The 16137-nt window shown below is 60.2% G+C and overlaps 1 protein-coding gene across 2 annotated transcripts in view; it reads left to right on the top strand.

Annotated features, from left to right (window-relative positions):
• The window catches only part of PTPRN2 (protein tyrosine phosphatase receptor type N2), a 707285-nt gene that overhangs the window by 289725 nt on the left and 401423 nt on the right, over window positions 1-16137 (top strand). For both annotated transcript variants that reach the window (XM_082472631.1, XM_082472630.1), the window contains 2 exons: window positions 2289-2375; window positions 8686-8765. In XM_082472631.1, the coding sequence (XP_082328757.1) occupies window positions 2289-2375; window positions 8686-8765 (167 nt within the window). The remainder of the gene's footprint in view (window positions 1-2288; window positions 2376-8685; window positions 8766-16137) is intronic.

Below are 16137 nucleotides of genomic sequence, written 5' to 3'. Positions count from 1 at the left end.
CAGCAGGGCGCAGGTGCCCACGGGGCTGCCGTGAAGCCAGGCCTGTCCCCACGCGGAGCTTGGGGTCCCAGCAGGCTTCATGTAGATGCAGACGCGCTCGAGCACCAGGCTGGCTGAGGAACAGACGGACCTGACCTGCAGCTCCTGGCAGGGAGGGTTCCGAGTGGACTCCTTTCCCGGTTGGCAGCTGACCTCCTGGCGGGGCTGAGATGCCAGCTCTGAGAGGTGTGCCTGGGATTCCGTGAGTGAGGGGACGGGGTAAAAGGGCCCGTGTCTGCACCACATGCACACACGCCTCTTTAAAAACATTCTTATTTTAAAACCTCATAACGTGAAAGCCTCTGGAGAGCGTGTTTGGGAGGTGTGGGGGACGCGTCCACCCTTGATGGGAGGGTCCCCAGCCCTGAGGGCTACTCACTCAGGAAGCAGGATGGTGGGGCGCAGCCCCTCAGTTGCAGACCGGGGCCGACCTCACCTTCCTCACCTTACGAAGAACGGCTTGGAGGCTGGAGAGAGGGTTTGGAGTCCCCAGCAGGGGTGTGGCGAGCGGGCCTGGCACAGTCAGTAAAAGTGGCGCCATCGGCAGCAACCGGTGTCCCCACCCAAAAATCACATTCCAGCTCCTTCGCTGGGCTGGCGGCCCCGTCTCCCCCCAGAGAAGAGGTGGGTGTAGCGTGAGGCGCCGCCGTGGGCGGCGTGGCTCCCAGCCCAGACCTGCCGCCAGCTCGCGGTGGGACTGGCTGATGGCAGCCCCCCGAGTGGTTCCTCCACTGGGTGACAGCGTCTTCCGAGGGACGTGGCGGTCAGCCTGGGAATCTCAGAGCAGTCGCCCCCAGTCCCGTCGCTGCGCCTGCTTCTCTGCCTCTCCTCGGGGCGCAGAGACGTCTGGAATCCTCCCCCGACGCCAGCCGACCTCACAGCCCGTGTCGACGTGTCTGCGCGGGGATTCGGCCTCTGCCCTTCCCGAGGCGTCCCCCTCGCCCCTGGTCTCGCTCACCTGCTAGTCGCTGCTGCCCGCACACCTGAACCATCTCAGCAGGCTGCAGGGCCTGCCCGGCACCCACCTCCACGGCCCCCGCCTCTGGGAGCCCCCTTGGTTCCTTCTCGTGCCCTGTGCCCCCACTGGCTCTTAGAGTCACGCGGTCCTGGGACAGCCCATCGGGCACCTCCCGCATGTTCACCGCCCTCCACTCACGGGGTGCGGCCGGGGCTCCTGCCACCCTCTGCGGGGGGCGAGGGGGCTTGGCACCTGGGTCCTCGCGGTCGTCCCCCGGGCGTGTCTGTGTCCCGACCTCCTCTTGCCATGGGGACCCCAGTGCTGGTGGATGCGGAACCGCCTGATGACCTCACAGACCCTGTTTCCGCGTGAGGCCACATTCTGAGGTTCCGGGTTTAGGACGTGAAGGTGTGCATTTTCGGTGACACAGTTCAACCCCCAACGACACAATCCCTTTCTCTTGTTGGTGACTTTGCTGCTTGTGTCCCCACTTGGATATAAACCCCAAGAAGCAGCTCAGTGTTTGTTGCTGAATTTCCCGGGCAGCACCCGGCACCCCGTGGCTTTCTTGCACATGTGCTGAATGAATGAATGAATGATAGGCTGGCACGAAAACCCTGGCTGTCGACAGTGCTCACGTAACCGCAGGCGAGTTCTCCTCCGAAGGGCTCTGACGGGCTATCACGGGCAGCGCCTGGGGTGCGAGACAGGCTGGGCTCAGGGACCTGAGTCACACGCGCTGCTGGAGGTGCCGCCCTGGGGGCGCTGGCCTCGCTGGGGGTCCGAGGCTCCATGCTGCAGCACGTGAGCTCCTTTGGGGAGTTGCTGCTGCTGGGCTGCCCTGCCATCCTTAAAAGTGTGACTTTTCAGTATCCTCACTGGCGCATAACTCATTTTAGAAGTGAATCCGGATCCATTTAAAGACATGCGTTTACTCCGTACGTTTGACGCCCCTCCTGAACTTGGATTCCCGGCCTCCGCTCCTCCACCCACCTCCATCTCCATCCCTGTCCCCCGCCCCCCGGCTGAGATGAACCACTTGCCAGTTCCTGGGCCCATCACGCTCCCCTAACAACCCCATTCGCATTGTACTCGTGGTCTGTTGCTGGAAAATGCAGGTGATTCATCACGGCTGGGGAGGCCTCTGCCCCCCCGGTGCCTGCAGCCCAGCCCTGATGTGACAGGGGCACAGCCAGGGCAGTTCTCCGAGCAGGGTGGGAGGGCGAGCTGCGGGGGTCCCTGCTCCTCGGGTGTGACAAGCCCACCGCGTAACCCTGTGCTCTCCCCGCAGCCCGCTGAGCCCAGAGAAGGGGACGGAGGTGCTGGAGGACGTGGCGCGTCTCCTGGACATGCCGGCGGGTGTCTTCTCGGACATCGCGTGAGTGTGGGCGGGGCCCTGGGCGTCTTCTCCGTCTGGTGGGTCCACCGTGAGCTTGTGGGGTTTGCTAATTGTGTCACAGAGAAACTGGTGAGGGAAGAAGAGGAAGGAAGGGTCCAGTGGGGTTCAGGTTGGTTCTGTAAGCGCAGCTGAAACCCGAGCGTCCTCAGAAGGACTATAATCCCCTGAAAGAACCCCGCCCCAGGCTTCAGGTCTCCCCGCTGCACCAGGAACCACCTGGGAGGCTCTAGACCATCAGGACGGCCTGGCCCCTGCAGGCGAGCCGGGGCCCCGGGGATGGTGCCCCAGCTAACGAGACTCTTCTGGCAACTCTGCGCACGTGGCGGTCCACGGGGACAGTTATGGCTACACAAGTGTTTACCGAGCGCTGAGTGCCCGGGTGGAGTGGAGAGCAGGCGGGGGTCCTGCTCTGGGGAGCTGAGCTTCCAGCAGAGGTGGACACGTAGACAGAGCCGGAGAAGGTCAGGCGCCTTCCGTCCCGTCCCCGCGAACAGAGGGATGAGGCCAAGAGGGAGGAACCTGGGGCAGGAGACCCCACCCACGGGGGGGGGCGTCTACATGGGAGGGTCATGCGGCCGTGGGAGCCCGGCCCGGAGCCCAGGCGGCCTTGGTCCCAGTGCTGGAGCCACCGCGGATGTTCTCCAGGAAAGTGTCTTTCCAGCCGCACGGAGAACGAACTACAGGGGACCCAAGCGGAGCCCAGGTGCCGTGGGGCCGCTGAGGTCTCCAGTGACGGGCCGTGGCCTCGGAGAAGGAGGGGCGGTGGGAGGGGCGGGTGTGAGACGAGTCACCCGCTGGTAGAGGGTCCATTTCTGTGTTCCGTTAAGCCGCACGCGGGCCCCCGAAGCCACTTGTATTCCCACCTGTAACGTCAAGGGTCCTTTACAGCTGTCCTGTGTCAAATCGCATTGATTGGCTGTGCGTCCGGCACCGCTCCTGTGTGCAGGACCTCCAGGAGGGTCTGGTCATCAGACTCAGGCCCTGGAGTGGGAGGGCCTCACGCAGCCCAGCGGGGAGCCGTTCCTGCTGACCGTGGCCGCTTCCACAGGCCCTTTGGCCCCGTCACGGTCTCCGTGTGGCCCAGTAAGCAGGACAGACGGCCTGAGCCGGAGGTCCCGACTGTTCCCTTCAAAGAGGAGGAGGGGGTCCCTGGAGCTTCCTGCCCCGTGTCTGGCTCCCGTGGGCAACTCCCCTGGGCCGCTCACACCACTGGGTCCCCACGGGCTTGGCCACTGAGGACCCAGCTCAGGTCCAGTGGTCCCTGCTGCATGTCTGCAAAGCACGCCTGGCACGCTGACCGCACGGCGTGGGTGCGTGTTACACACACGCATGACGGAATGAGTGATGGACCCCAGTGACACTGCACCCCTCCTTCTGTAGAGGGGACATTGAATGTGGCCCAGGGCTGAGGGAGGGAGGGAGGGAGGGCGTGGGCGCCTCCTTCATCAAAGGCAGGAACCTCGTGCGAGAACTCCAAGGCCTCACGTACCAGGCAGAGGGGTCCTGAGGCAGGAGCTTCCAGGAGCATCAGGTGGCCTGCGGCACTAGGAGCCCGTCCTCGCGGCTCAGAAGTATCACCCGAATCAGCTCTAGAGTGGGGCTCCTCAGGCCCACGCGGAGCTGTGTTGATTGAACCTTCATTATCTTCCTTCAACAAAACCCTCCGTGGTGACCAGGCAGCAGGCGGAAGGCAGAGGCCCCAGCCCCAGGCTGTTTCCTGGAGACGTGCCCTCTGCTGCCCCCCTGCCGCCCCTTGTTTCTTAGAAACCTTCCAGATGGGATGGAGGCCAGGGCTGCCCCCCTGACTGCTGCCACGGGGGGGTTTGAGGGAGGGTTGGAGAGGAAAGGGAGCTGTGGGAAGTGGCGTCAGTCCTGGGGGGCTCCAGTGGGAGGGCTCGGGCCTGGGAGGCTTCAGGAGACGCTGCCTAACCTGCCTGGCACCCCCTCTGGCCCCTCACCTGGGTCTGCTCCTCACTCCTCGGCTCTGTCCCTCCAGACACGCTACCTCCAGGTTTGGAGACTCTGGGGACACAGGGGTGTCCTGGGGGGCTTTCCAGGCTCAGAAGCTGGGCCGGTTCCCAGACCAGCTCTTTTGTAGATATCACCTGCCAGTCTCTTTCCTGCTCGGGGAATGGGGGCTTCCGACTTACCCCGGGGCCATGCTGGACCCCGCTCTTTCAGCCTTTGGGAGTCTGGTCCAGGGCTCTCGCGTGACTAAACCCCTGAGCGGCCCTTTCCCCGCAGCCTCGCCTGGGCCTGGAGTTCCCCGTCTGCCCTCAAGTCTGCTTCTTGGTGCCCAAGCCTCGTGGGAGCCCCCGTCCTGCCCAGTTAACGCTTGTCTCGCACCTCTGGGTATTTAATGCTGTACGTGGTCTGTGGGGGGGGTGTTGTGTCCCATGCCGCACATGCATGTCCTGTGTGTCGCCCCCAGGACCCAGCACGTGAGGACGCACACCAGCTGCAGGGACTGACCTGGGGGGGGGCCTGGGGGGGCGACCGTGTGGCCAGCACTGGGCTCTGCGTGCCGCGGACGCTCTCAGGGCTGGTCATCGTTGCAGGAGAGGAAACGAGTCTGCCCCACAAAGCGGCACTTCCAGGACCGTCTGCGTCTTTATGGAAGTACTAGTTATGCTTAATATGTTTTGTTAATGGTTATGTAGCTGTCAAGCAAATTTCATTATTTCTTATTACATCATTAGGAGCCATTAAAACGGCATCAGCACGCTGGTGTAATTACGCCGGCAGACGCACGCCGACCGCAGCTGTGGTTTATAATCTCATCGTGGCTGTCCCGGGCGGTGCTGATTGATGCCGCTGCTCTGGGCGCTTAGTCGGGTGGGCGGCGCTGCAGGGCCTCGCGGACTCCCAGCCGCTGGGGGCCTCGGCCGAGCCTGCAGACCAGCTCGGGCAGCGCAGGCGCCAGCCGCATCCCGGGTCCCCCTTCGGATCCCCCTTCGTGAGCCCTCATGGGGCAAGAAGCGGTGTGATTTCCCTTCCGTGTGGTCGACTGCGCTGGCGAAGGGCGGTTCCTGAAGACGCAGCGGGAATTCACAGCCTGACACGGTCGCGAGGTCCTGTGCACAGGCCAGGTCAGCTGGACCCTGCCAGAGCCCGGCGAGGACGCGGCCCCCCCGTCCCGTGCCCACCGCCGACCCTCCACACCTCCCTCCCCATGTGAGGACCCCTGCAGGCTTGGAGGATTCTGGAAGACGTGTTTCAGTTTCCTGGGGCAGAGTTTGTACTTATTTGCCTCCTGTCTTGTTTCCCTGGTGACTTGCCAGAATTGCCCCTGTTTTACAGCTGGGCAAACCCAGGCCTCGGAGGTTAAAAGGCTCAGCAGGGTGACAGGTGGTGACACAGGATGTGGCTGTGCAGTGGACACTCTGCAGAGGCTTTCACATCCCCGCTCATTAGAGCAGGTGCTGGGGAGGGGGCACCTGAGCTCACGTCGTGTTCGACCATAAGGGGTCGGACATGCCCCGTGCAGTGGGGTGACCCTTCCCTCGCTGGTGCCAGGGCCAGGGCTTGGCTGTGCAGGGGCTGGGCCGTCACAGACCAGGTGTCAGGTAGGGAGCTGGTGACGGCAACACGGACCCTCCATTCAGGGCGTGCTTTCCACGCTAGGCGGTCCCAGGGTCACGGGTGTGCATCCTGGGGTCACATGTGTGCATCCCAGGGACATGTGTGTGGCGTCCTGGAAGGAAGAAAGGCCCTGGTGCCCCGTCGGCCTCTCCCGCTGGTCCTGCAAGTGTTGGGGCAGGTGAACAACCCCTGTGTGCTCCGTCTTTGGGAAACCGGGGACGTCCGTGTGATCTTTAGAGAAAACCGTCGGCACCTGAGGGAAGATTAGATTTGGGGGATCCCGTGTGCCTGGAGCTCTGCAGACGCAGTTTAGATTAGAAACGTCCAGAAACCACACGTGAACCCAGAGTCGTGCCGTGCGGCTCTGTCGTTAGTGCTCTCTGATGGTGGGTGCAGACTGCTCGTGTGAGGAAGGACTTTCTCTTAGTTTTGGAAGCAGTTGCACTCAGATGTCGTGACTCAGTCCCAGACGTAGCCCCATCGTCCACACGCGTGTAAGGCGCTGGCGGGAAGCATCGTCACACGAGTGATCTGTAAAATAATTAACGTTCAGTTCAAGCACAAACATCGGGCAGTCGCTGCACTTGCTAGAAGGTGACAGAGCAGCGGTTGTCAGAGCATTTGTGGAACTGGGGTTGGAACTGAGAGGGAGTGGAACCCGATTCCCACGGCGAGGAGGGAAGACACCGCGGCAGGAAGTCTCCAGGGGCCAGGGAGGCCCCCTCGTCCACCCCGGGAGCATCCAGCAGGGACAAGGGAGAGGTTTGCTGCGTCCCCTCAGACCCTGGGGCCTGGGGAGTCCACGGAGGATACTACATGTGACGTGGGCGGAGGGTCGGACAGGTCCTCCGGGTGCCACACGCGGGGGGGCGGGACCCAGGAAGACTCGGCTCGGCCGCGACAGCGGGGGTGGAGAGGGAGGGTGGCACTCCTGCAGGACGTGGTGGCGTTTCTTGTACAGGGAGGTGACCGGGAGGCCCCGTGGCTGGACGAGCCACCAGAGCTGTGGGCGCCATGGCAGGAGCTGCTTCAGGAGCGCTCGCTGCGCTCACGGCGAGGCCCAGGCTCCTGGGTGGAACGTCCGACAGCAGAGGCGCTGGAACGACGGCCATGCTTCCTCTGGGGGCTCCGCAGTTCCCTCTGAAGAGGGCCCGGCCGGCCAGGGAGCTGGGCCAGAGGCCGCCCGAGGGACAGGGCCGGAGCGGGACCAGGGGTCACGAGTGGAGGTGGCCCTGAATGCCAAGAAGCCCTGCGGTTCGTGGAGGCGTGGTCTGAGCTCCCACGACCTGGAGCAGCGGGCCGGCCTCTGGATGATGCGCTGGGAAGGAGGGGAGGGGACAAGTGGATGCAGAGGAGGTGGCAGGTGGCACACGCCTGACTCGGTGATTTCGTTCCTGCTAGCGGCGTTTCTGCCGTTTCTGAGAGTGTCGCTGTACTTTCCACGTAACTCTTCTCAAGCCCGGTCCCTTTCACTTGAGTCTCACTCTCGTGCACTTTTCCTTACATCACTCTTATTAGGAGTGCCTTTGAAATGATCTTGTCATAGATGCTGGAATCGGCGTGGAGTGGGTGGGAGGCCCGGCAGGGCCAGGTTAGAACATGCAGGTGAGGGGCGGCCTGGCAGCGTCTGGGGAGGTGCGGGGCGGCGTCACCTGTGACTCAGCTGGGCTCCCTTTAAGGGAGGACAGCCCTTGGGTCCTCAGGGTCCTCGTCGTACATGGAGGCGACTGCGCCTGCTTTGCTGGAGGGATTAAACACGATGCACGCACCGCTCCCGTGCGCACGGAGGCTGAGCAGATGGCAGGCACGTGGCTTTGTGCTCGGCGGTGGTATTTGTCGGTTGAATCTGTGCATACTGATAAGATTCCGCGGCATCAGCGAGGAAGGCCCAGCCCCTGGACCGGGGGGGGCAGTGGAACTGAACATAGAGCCTCTCGTGGGGGACCTCACTGATCACCAAGAAGAGCGGCTGCCTTGCCAGGGGCATCCTGACGGCCAGGGGCCCCTGGAAACCACGCGTCTGACGGGAAGGGCTGAGCGCACGCAGCCGCCCCCGAGCCACCCGCGCCGTTCCGGCTCCCTCGACGCCAGCTCCTGGGGGTTGTCCAGGAGATGACGGGCCAGGAGATGCGGAGCTGGGACAGTCCTGACGAAGGTGGCCTCCCTGCCCACCTTCAGACGAATCAGTTGTTAAAAGAGGGATGTACTTTCCAAAGTCATGTGCAACACAGTATTTAAAAAGCTTTGAAAAATTTTGACAACTCCTGTCTGGCAATCCCCTGCCAGTTATTTTTTTACTGAGTAGTTCTAAAGATTTCAATAAGTTTTTTAAACAGTTCCTTTCAAGAGAATTTTAAAAATACCCATCTCTTTCCTTTCTGCTTTTGGTTCCTGCGGCTCCCTTGGGAACAAAATACTGAAAACAGTTTCCATAACAATTTAATTTTCCCTTGCAAGAATATCTGCTTGTTATTGTTGGATATTGGGGTTGATTTGAATTTTTTGTAAGAGCCCTGCCGTGTGTGTGTTAGAAAAGCGAAGCCTGTGGATAGAATTCCTGGAATCTGGGAACAGAGTCACAGTGACCCCGCAAAGCCACCCCCGCGGAGGTCGCGTGTGGAGGAGCAGCGCCTGGGGTGCGTGTAGCGTTCAGGGGAGGGGCCCGTGTGCTGAGTGGTTCTCACGCCTGTGAAACGCTCTCTTCCAGGGTCTCGGGACCAGCGGTGACCTTCAGGGTGCGCGCCAACGTCCAGAACGTGACGGCGGCGGACGCTGCGAAGGCGGCAGGTGAGGCTGCTTCCGCGCAAGCGCACGTGCCCACCCGGGCAGGGGAGGGGGGCCAGCAGCTCGGAGGACAGCCGTCTCCCCAGAACCCCGACGCTCATCGGGTGGGGCCCGGAGGGGAGTGGCTGGCCTCTGGGGTGGGGAACGGCGACTGCACTGCTCGCTCGGATAGAAGGCGGTGTAGGGGCGGGGCTCCGGCCTCTGCGGTGACCCCGTGTGGACAAAACGGTGCCCTTGTGCTTTGAGGCTTTCCGTCCCGTCCTAGCCCAGCAGCTCACACAGGCTGCACCGTGTCCACCTGGCGCACGAGAGCACGGGACGAAGGGCTGAGTGGCCCCGTACTTGACCTCGGTGTCCCTCTTAGAGCCCAGCCCGTCACTCGCTCACGCATTTTGAGATCTTCTGGGGGGTCCCAGCGTGTGGTTGGTTGTCACTGAATGAAAAACGCAAAGCGCAGAATGTGGGGTGTGTACGAAGCCTGCTTTCCCCTGAACCCCACGTTTGTTTTCAGCTACTGAAAGCTTGTGTAAAATGTACAGTCTTTCCGCCCAGTAAGAAAAATATAGGAAACGTAACAGAACCTGAGCCTGATGGTTTCCAGTAACCCAGTGGGAAGGACTCTCGTGCTTTATGGTCGTTTGTAAGCGCCGTGGCTGAATGCACCAACCCAGACGCAGCAGAAAATGACTGTTTCAGCCGGTCCTGTATGTGGCTAAATATATGAACTGTTTTTAATGAAACTTACGTCTTCACCCCAGTGTACAGTGCAGCACGGTATTTTGGCTGATTTAGAGATCTGGACGTTTAGTTCTCGTCAATTGAGGTGTCATCTTATGGCGTCTATTAACTTAAAGTTTCTTTATCCAGTGATGGTAAACAGGGCATAAAAATATCTGTAACACCCTATTTGGTGGAACAAACTATAGGTCTTCTCTATTTTGGTTGCTGTTGGCTTTTCCTTGTAGGATATTTTGGTGCCCTTAGGAACTCTGATTTGCTGAAAGGAATGATTTGGGGAACAGAATTTTTGGTTAAAGAAGAATTCCTTGCGGAGTTGTACTACTTCCCAGAAACCTGGCAGCTCTAAGCCTGTGGAGAGCTGACGCGCACGCCCCCAGCCCACGTGCCTCCCAGGCTTCATTTCACTGTAAGGGGTGGAGCTCGGGGTCCAGCTGAGCGGAGCAGCCTAGTGGGTCCCGGAGAAAGGAAGTCAGCAGATTCCATTCTAAACACTCTGCGGGCTGAAAAGGAGGGGAATTCCGTGTTAATGGCTTTGCTCTGTGTGACCACGGGCTCTCTTTCCCTGCACAGCACCCGTTTTATGGTCCTCGTCCCTCAGCATAAGAGATTATTGAATATATTTAAGACCAAATCAGTTATCAGTTTTTTACCCAGAAATGCATTAACAATTGTTCCATAATTGGCAATTCATCCCAGTACTGGGAAGTGATACTTTCAAAATTGGATTTGCTGGAACTTAAGGATGCTCTGAATGGAATAAAAGGGAATGAAGTCTTTTTATCTTTTAGAATTGTGACAATATATTCATGACAATGGCATTTCATTTATTTTATTGCTTTCTGTGGGAAATGAGGTTGATTATTTGAAGTCTGGTTCCTTGGTCATTTTAAATGTGTTCACGTCAGGTACCGAGGGGGAAATTGCACATGCAGTTTGAGTGTCGTATCAACAACCCTCTAAATACTTAAATTTCTGAATTACATTTTCGTGAACCAGCGTAGCTGTGCCAGCCAGGGTGTTTCTTGCTTGTGCAAAATGGATAACATACGTGCATAGTTTAAAAACTTCATTTCTTTTGTATTTTAAATAATTTCATGATGTTATGGATGTACCTGACGCTATACAGGGAAAGGATTACGGAGAAGAGTCTGTGACCGTAGGATCTGAGCATTTGGCGGCAGAAATACCAAACTGTAGTGGCACCTCGACCCCGGCCACCTTGAGGGCGTGTTTGCTGCCACCAGGAGAAGCAGCCTCCTCCAACGCGGGGTCCATGTGGGGGGTGGACGTGACCCTGTGTTTTCAGGAAGAGTTTGAACTTAGAAGGACGTTTTGTGGCTCCAGTTTTAGAAGATGACGTGGAATCTTACTAGCGTTGTTGCAGCAGTGTGGGCGGGGCCGGCGGGATGGGCCGCGTGCAGACCGCACAGCCTTCCGCCCGCGTGTCGGCGCCCCTGCAGATCCCAGGACCGTTTGCCCTTGGTTCTCGCCGTGGGGCTTCCTGGCACTGCGCTGTGCGCCCCTCTTGTTACCAACGAGGGGAGACGTGACCCTGTGATGGAGTTCAAAGGGCATTTCCTTTGCCTATTCTGCACAGCATGGTACAGAACTTAATGTCGTGTAGCTGATGACACGTCTGTCCCCACCCGACATGGTCCGTGTTTGTCCTGAAAGGTGGATGCAGTGGGTTTCCTTATACGGGTGGTTCTTTCCTGGCATTAATTAGTGAACTTGGGCGTGGACATCAGGCGTGAGTGAACAGTGGTTCCCAGGAGACACTTCCTGCGTTCAGAGCACACAGAGAAAACTGGTGGTTACATTCAGTCTTCATGGCCACGTCATCTAGTCAAATTGAGCAGGACGGAAAAATCCTTTTTTCACTCTTCATTTTCTCGGTCGCTTATCCTTAAGTAGTGTATTTCTAACCCGTGTGTGCGTCTCCCTTCAGGGAGGATGTGCTTGATCGCCTTTAGAGGAAGCACACGCTTTGCTCCCCACGCCCCGCAGAGACGCCTGCCCCGTGGCCTCCGGGTCCGTGGCCTCTTGCGTGCGCTGCGCGGCCCCTCCTGCCCTGAGATCGGCCGTGTCTGCCACCCTCCCGGGGGCCTTCTCAGCCTCGGCTCCTCTTTGCTGGGGTGTCTGACTCATGCCTGTCCGGCAGGTGATGGGCCTGGCTCAGCGGTTTGTCTCCCTTGGATCTTAGCACCACCAGCTGCGTCCTGTCTAATCCAAGCTCTGGCCTCAGCACTCGGCTTCCATTCTTCCTCTGGGCTCATTTCAAGTAACACACGTGATTTTAAATCCCAGCATCTCCCGTTCAGAGAATGATGCCTTTAAACCCTGTCGGGTGCGGGCCCAGGGCTGGGAACCGGGACAGCGGGACGCCAAGACCCACCCCGGACCGTGAGCTCTGCCCAGCCTCCGGGTGAAGGGGGCAGGCATGTCCGTCTGCAGAGTGCGGTGCCGTCGCTCCTGGGAGAACGGAGTGACCCCTGCTGTGATGCCCATGGAGTGCAGCCGTCTGGACGGCCGACCAGGCTTCTCCCTGACGGGAGCACCGCGCGAGGCCCAGGCCACAGGGGCATCTGCAGAGCCCGGCCTTCGGAGGAGGGGACACCTCACCTGGGTGCTGGTCGGGGGGCTCTGAGGACCAGCGTGGGTGCCAGGTGGGCTGGAGGCGAGAAGGGGGCCATGCAAGGGACAGCCACGGGGCCGGGCGGGGCCGGCAGCTTGACTCTCACCCGACTCAACTCGGGGCGGGGCCTTTGGGTCCGTGAGAAGGGCTCAGCGAGTTCATGGCGGCTTGTGGGGCCAGCGCTGCCTTCCTGACACCCAAGGGGCTTGGCCAGTGGCCCAGGTGCCCGCACCTGCACGAGGAATCCCGGAGCGAGGAGGATGCTGGCCCGGGGGGGGGGGGGAGGGGCTCCTCGCTGCAACGCCAGCCGCACACACAGGTTCCCCCGACGGCGCGGCCTGCTTGCCGTGGGCACCCCCTCTGTTCTCGCCTGGGACGCAGCGCCTGGACCCGTGAGTGTGGGCAGGCAGCTGTGCGTGTAGGTGCCCGAAACCGGGTTTGCGCCCAGTGTGCTTTCGTTGTGATTGAGAGACCGGAATAAATGCTAGAGGGACTGGTGAGCCCTGGAGCTGGAAAGAAGGCTGTGCTTTTTCAGCGAGACCGAGGAGGATGCCTGGGAAATGCTCGCTCAGTGCAGCCGCTAGGCAACCGTGCTCTTCTGCCGGGGAGTGGGACGCCCGTTAAAAGCTGGTGGAAGCCGAAGCCTGCGGGGACTCTCATCTCCTCCAAGGCGTAACGTGAGAGAATCGGAGGAGTTTTTAGGTAAAAGCGATGTCGGGGTTCCTCCTGATCTGTGCCTTGTGACACAGATGAGAAACACGGGCCGGGGCGGCGGTGGCCTCGTGGTGGGACGCGGGGAGCCCGCGGGGCCCGCTGACCTGCCCGTGGCAGCAGGCGGTGAGCGGCCTGGTCTCAGCTCTCCAGGCAGTTCTGGCGTGGTCGCCTCGCAGCCCCGGGTAGGTTCCAGGTCGAGGGCCCATGAAGCCTGGCTGAACCTGGGGGGGTCACCGGCGACGGGCAGGGGACCCTGCAGGGTCAGCTCACCTGCCCCTCCCAGTTCAGCAGGCGGGTTGGCGGACGCGGCGCCCGAGGATTGAAGCGGGAAGACGGGCAGCAGAGGGAACCGGCCAGGGGTCCGGGGACTCGGCAAGGGTCTCGGACTCCAACAGGGCGATTCCAGAAAAGAAACTGAATAATTTTCCAGCTCCGTCTGTCATGTATCCTGCGTTGTTACCTGGAAGGGACGAGCTTGCTTTATTTCGCTGAATGGATAGACTGTGTGTTTCCAAAGCGAAGTGCGTGACAGAGGCCCGTCCTCCCGCTGGCCGTCGGATGCACCCTCCATGTCTGCCGTCCAGGAACGAGGCTCATCTGGGCCGGGGGTCACCATGGCCTAGTGAACGTTCCCCCACCCCGCAGAGGGAGTGTGGCCTGGAGCCCCTGCTTTAGCGGGTGCTTGTGCTTTTCCTGAGGATGAGAAAGGAGTCTAAAGACAGAGCCGCGGTCCTCATGCCTGTTCGGAAGGAAGCAGGGGTGGTGATGGCTTCGTCCTGGATGGATTCGCGACCAGCTGCAGAACACACGTCGGGTGGAAAGATGCTACTGGAAAAAATGAATCTATTAACAGTCAAAACACGTTGTCATTTGGGGGATATTTCAGTTTTTGGAGAACTCGGCTCAAGAAGTTCCTGTGATAACGGTTGGGGCTGCTTCCTCTTCATACTTACGTGAAGACAGAATCTGCTTCTGTTCGGATGGACTTGGAGGCCTGTCTGCAGACGAATCTCTTGTCTCATCCTCGGTCCCAGAAGGGTATTTTCTGGCTTCTTTTGGGCACTCCCTCCCACTGCTACAGCCCCCAGCAGAGTGGACGGGAGGCTGAGAGCAGGCGTTTTCAGGGCACGGGCCTCACTTTCCTCCTGGGATCTGGCTGGCTGCCCCGGAGTTGGATGCAGTCCAGAGCCGAGGGCTGTTCACGGGCACCTGTCAGTGTCAGAACCAAATGCCGACACGATGCGATCCTGCAAAGGCAGAGTCGGGGTCGAACCAGAGTCGGGACAGGAGTGGAGTCCAGAGCTTGGGGGTCCTGGGGGGCCAGACCCACGCGGGTTCTGGAAGCTGTCAGCATTGGCCGGGGCTGGGCGTGCGAGGGTGGAAATGTGGACCCGGGCTGGCCTGCTTACTCCCTGGCCAAACACGAGTGCAGAACCGGGGAGTGGGAAGGGGCCGGCGTAGCTTCGAGGTGTCCACGCCGAGGACTTCTGTGTTCTGTTGTCTCTGGGGTCGAGGCGTCTCATGGAGCTGCTTTTAGTCGAGGCCAGTTTCCCACTTACCAGTCATTGGTTGGTACCAATGCAGGGCGGCCAAGTGCCAGGCCCTGTGCCGGCAATGGGGATGCTGGGGTGACGGAACAGAGGCTGGGCTCTGGTGAAGGTGCGGCCCAGCGGGGGAGACGGAGGAGGAGGACGTAAATATGCAGCGCGATGTAGTATGGAGCAGCATGGGGCATGTGACGTACTCTCTAGTGTAGTCCAGTAAGATGCCAGGTAATGCAGTGTCACATCATGTGCACTGTCACATGATATAATTTTGTCATTACGTAATTATTTGATATTACCTGACATTGTATAGTACGTGATATAGCATGACGTGGTGTGTTGTATGTTATAGCATAGCATTATATGTAGCAGTACAATGTAACATGCTGTAAGACAGTACACCGTACGATAGTGTACTGTACCTCACATCACCTCAGGGAACGTGGAGTGGTCTGAAGGGAAACCAGGCAGGGCGTGGGCACTGGACGGGTCGGGACGGGAGCTGGTTTAGATGGTGGCCAGACAAGGCCCCGAGCGGCCGTGGAGACAGAAGCCGAGGCTGCCGGCAGCTAGGCCTCCGCGTACGAGCAGTGGGGTGTCTGCGTCTCTGGGTCAGGGCCCTGGATCTGGGAGTTGGCGACACGATGCCCAGCACATCCTTGGAGTCTGTTTGTGGTTGTCAAGGTGGGTTTTGTAGTCTCATGCTTATAAGCCCCGTTTCCTTCCTTCCTTCTCCTTCCCTCTTCCCGCTCTGTGCTGGTGCCAGGAGTCACAGAGAACCAGACAGAACAGGTCTTGTCCTCTCCAAGCCTGGTGTCTGCTGGAAAGAGAGACATTGTGACCCAGACAGCCTGAGGAGGCAGGGAGGGCTTCCTGGAGGAGGCGTCTCGAGGGAGCACTGGGGTTCACGAGGGGGAGTGATGGGCTCAGACCTGCAGTTTTAATTGTGATACTTGACACTTCTGAAAGCTCCCGGCTTCAGCTCGAGGGCTGTATGGGGAGACGAGGTGCGCTAGAGGTGTGTGTGTGGTCCAGAGGGACACGCGTCATGGATGGGGACACGGTGACGTCGTGGGTGAGGTCACAGGGGCCCTGGAGACACGTCTGCTGGACCTGGTGTATGATGACGGTGCTGGGTGTGCGAGAAGCGTCCAGGCTGAGGGCACCAGGTTTTCTGGCTGGGTCACCCGGGCAGAGGGGCGTTTGCCGGGCGGTGGGGGAGACAGGAAATACTCAGGACAGGACGACGTGTTATGGGGACGCGGTAAGTGCTGTTTGGCCCATGTGCGTCTGGGGCCCTGAGTCTCCAAGAGTGACACGTGCAGGTGCATCTGGAGAGAAGTGGCCCCGGCGGCCCCGAGCTGACCCGAGCTGGGCAGGTGCCACCTGAGCATCTGCTGTCTGCGGAGGGCAGACTTCTCGGTCACACGGGCCCCGCCCAACCCTGTGACCTATGACCCAGCCCTCTGGGGCCCTCTGACCTCAGACAGGCTGCTCCACGCCAAGTCCCAGGTGGCTTGTGTGAAAATGACGCAGGAACCCTGATCCGCAGGACAGTCGAGTGCTGGGTGGGGGGTGTTCAGGAGCAGGCCCGGCCTGCGGGCACCCGCTGGGCAGTGTCCTGTGAGCTGCCCCTGGGAGTGGTTGCCAAGCTCCTCCCCTACACGTGGGCCTCCCCCCCACTGCCGCAGCCCTCGGCCCCGCGGGCTCAGTGCTGATCTCAGTGGTCAGGGCGTAGCCG

This window comes from Balaenoptera physalus (genome assembly GCF_965194825.1).
Source record: "Balaenoptera physalus genome assembly, chromosome: 8".
NCBI classification, from domain to species: Eukaryota; Metazoa; Chordata; class Mammalia; order Artiodactyla; family Balaenopteridae; genus Balaenoptera; species Balaenoptera physalus.
This window is presented reverse-complemented; position numbering and strand designations above follow the sequence as displayed.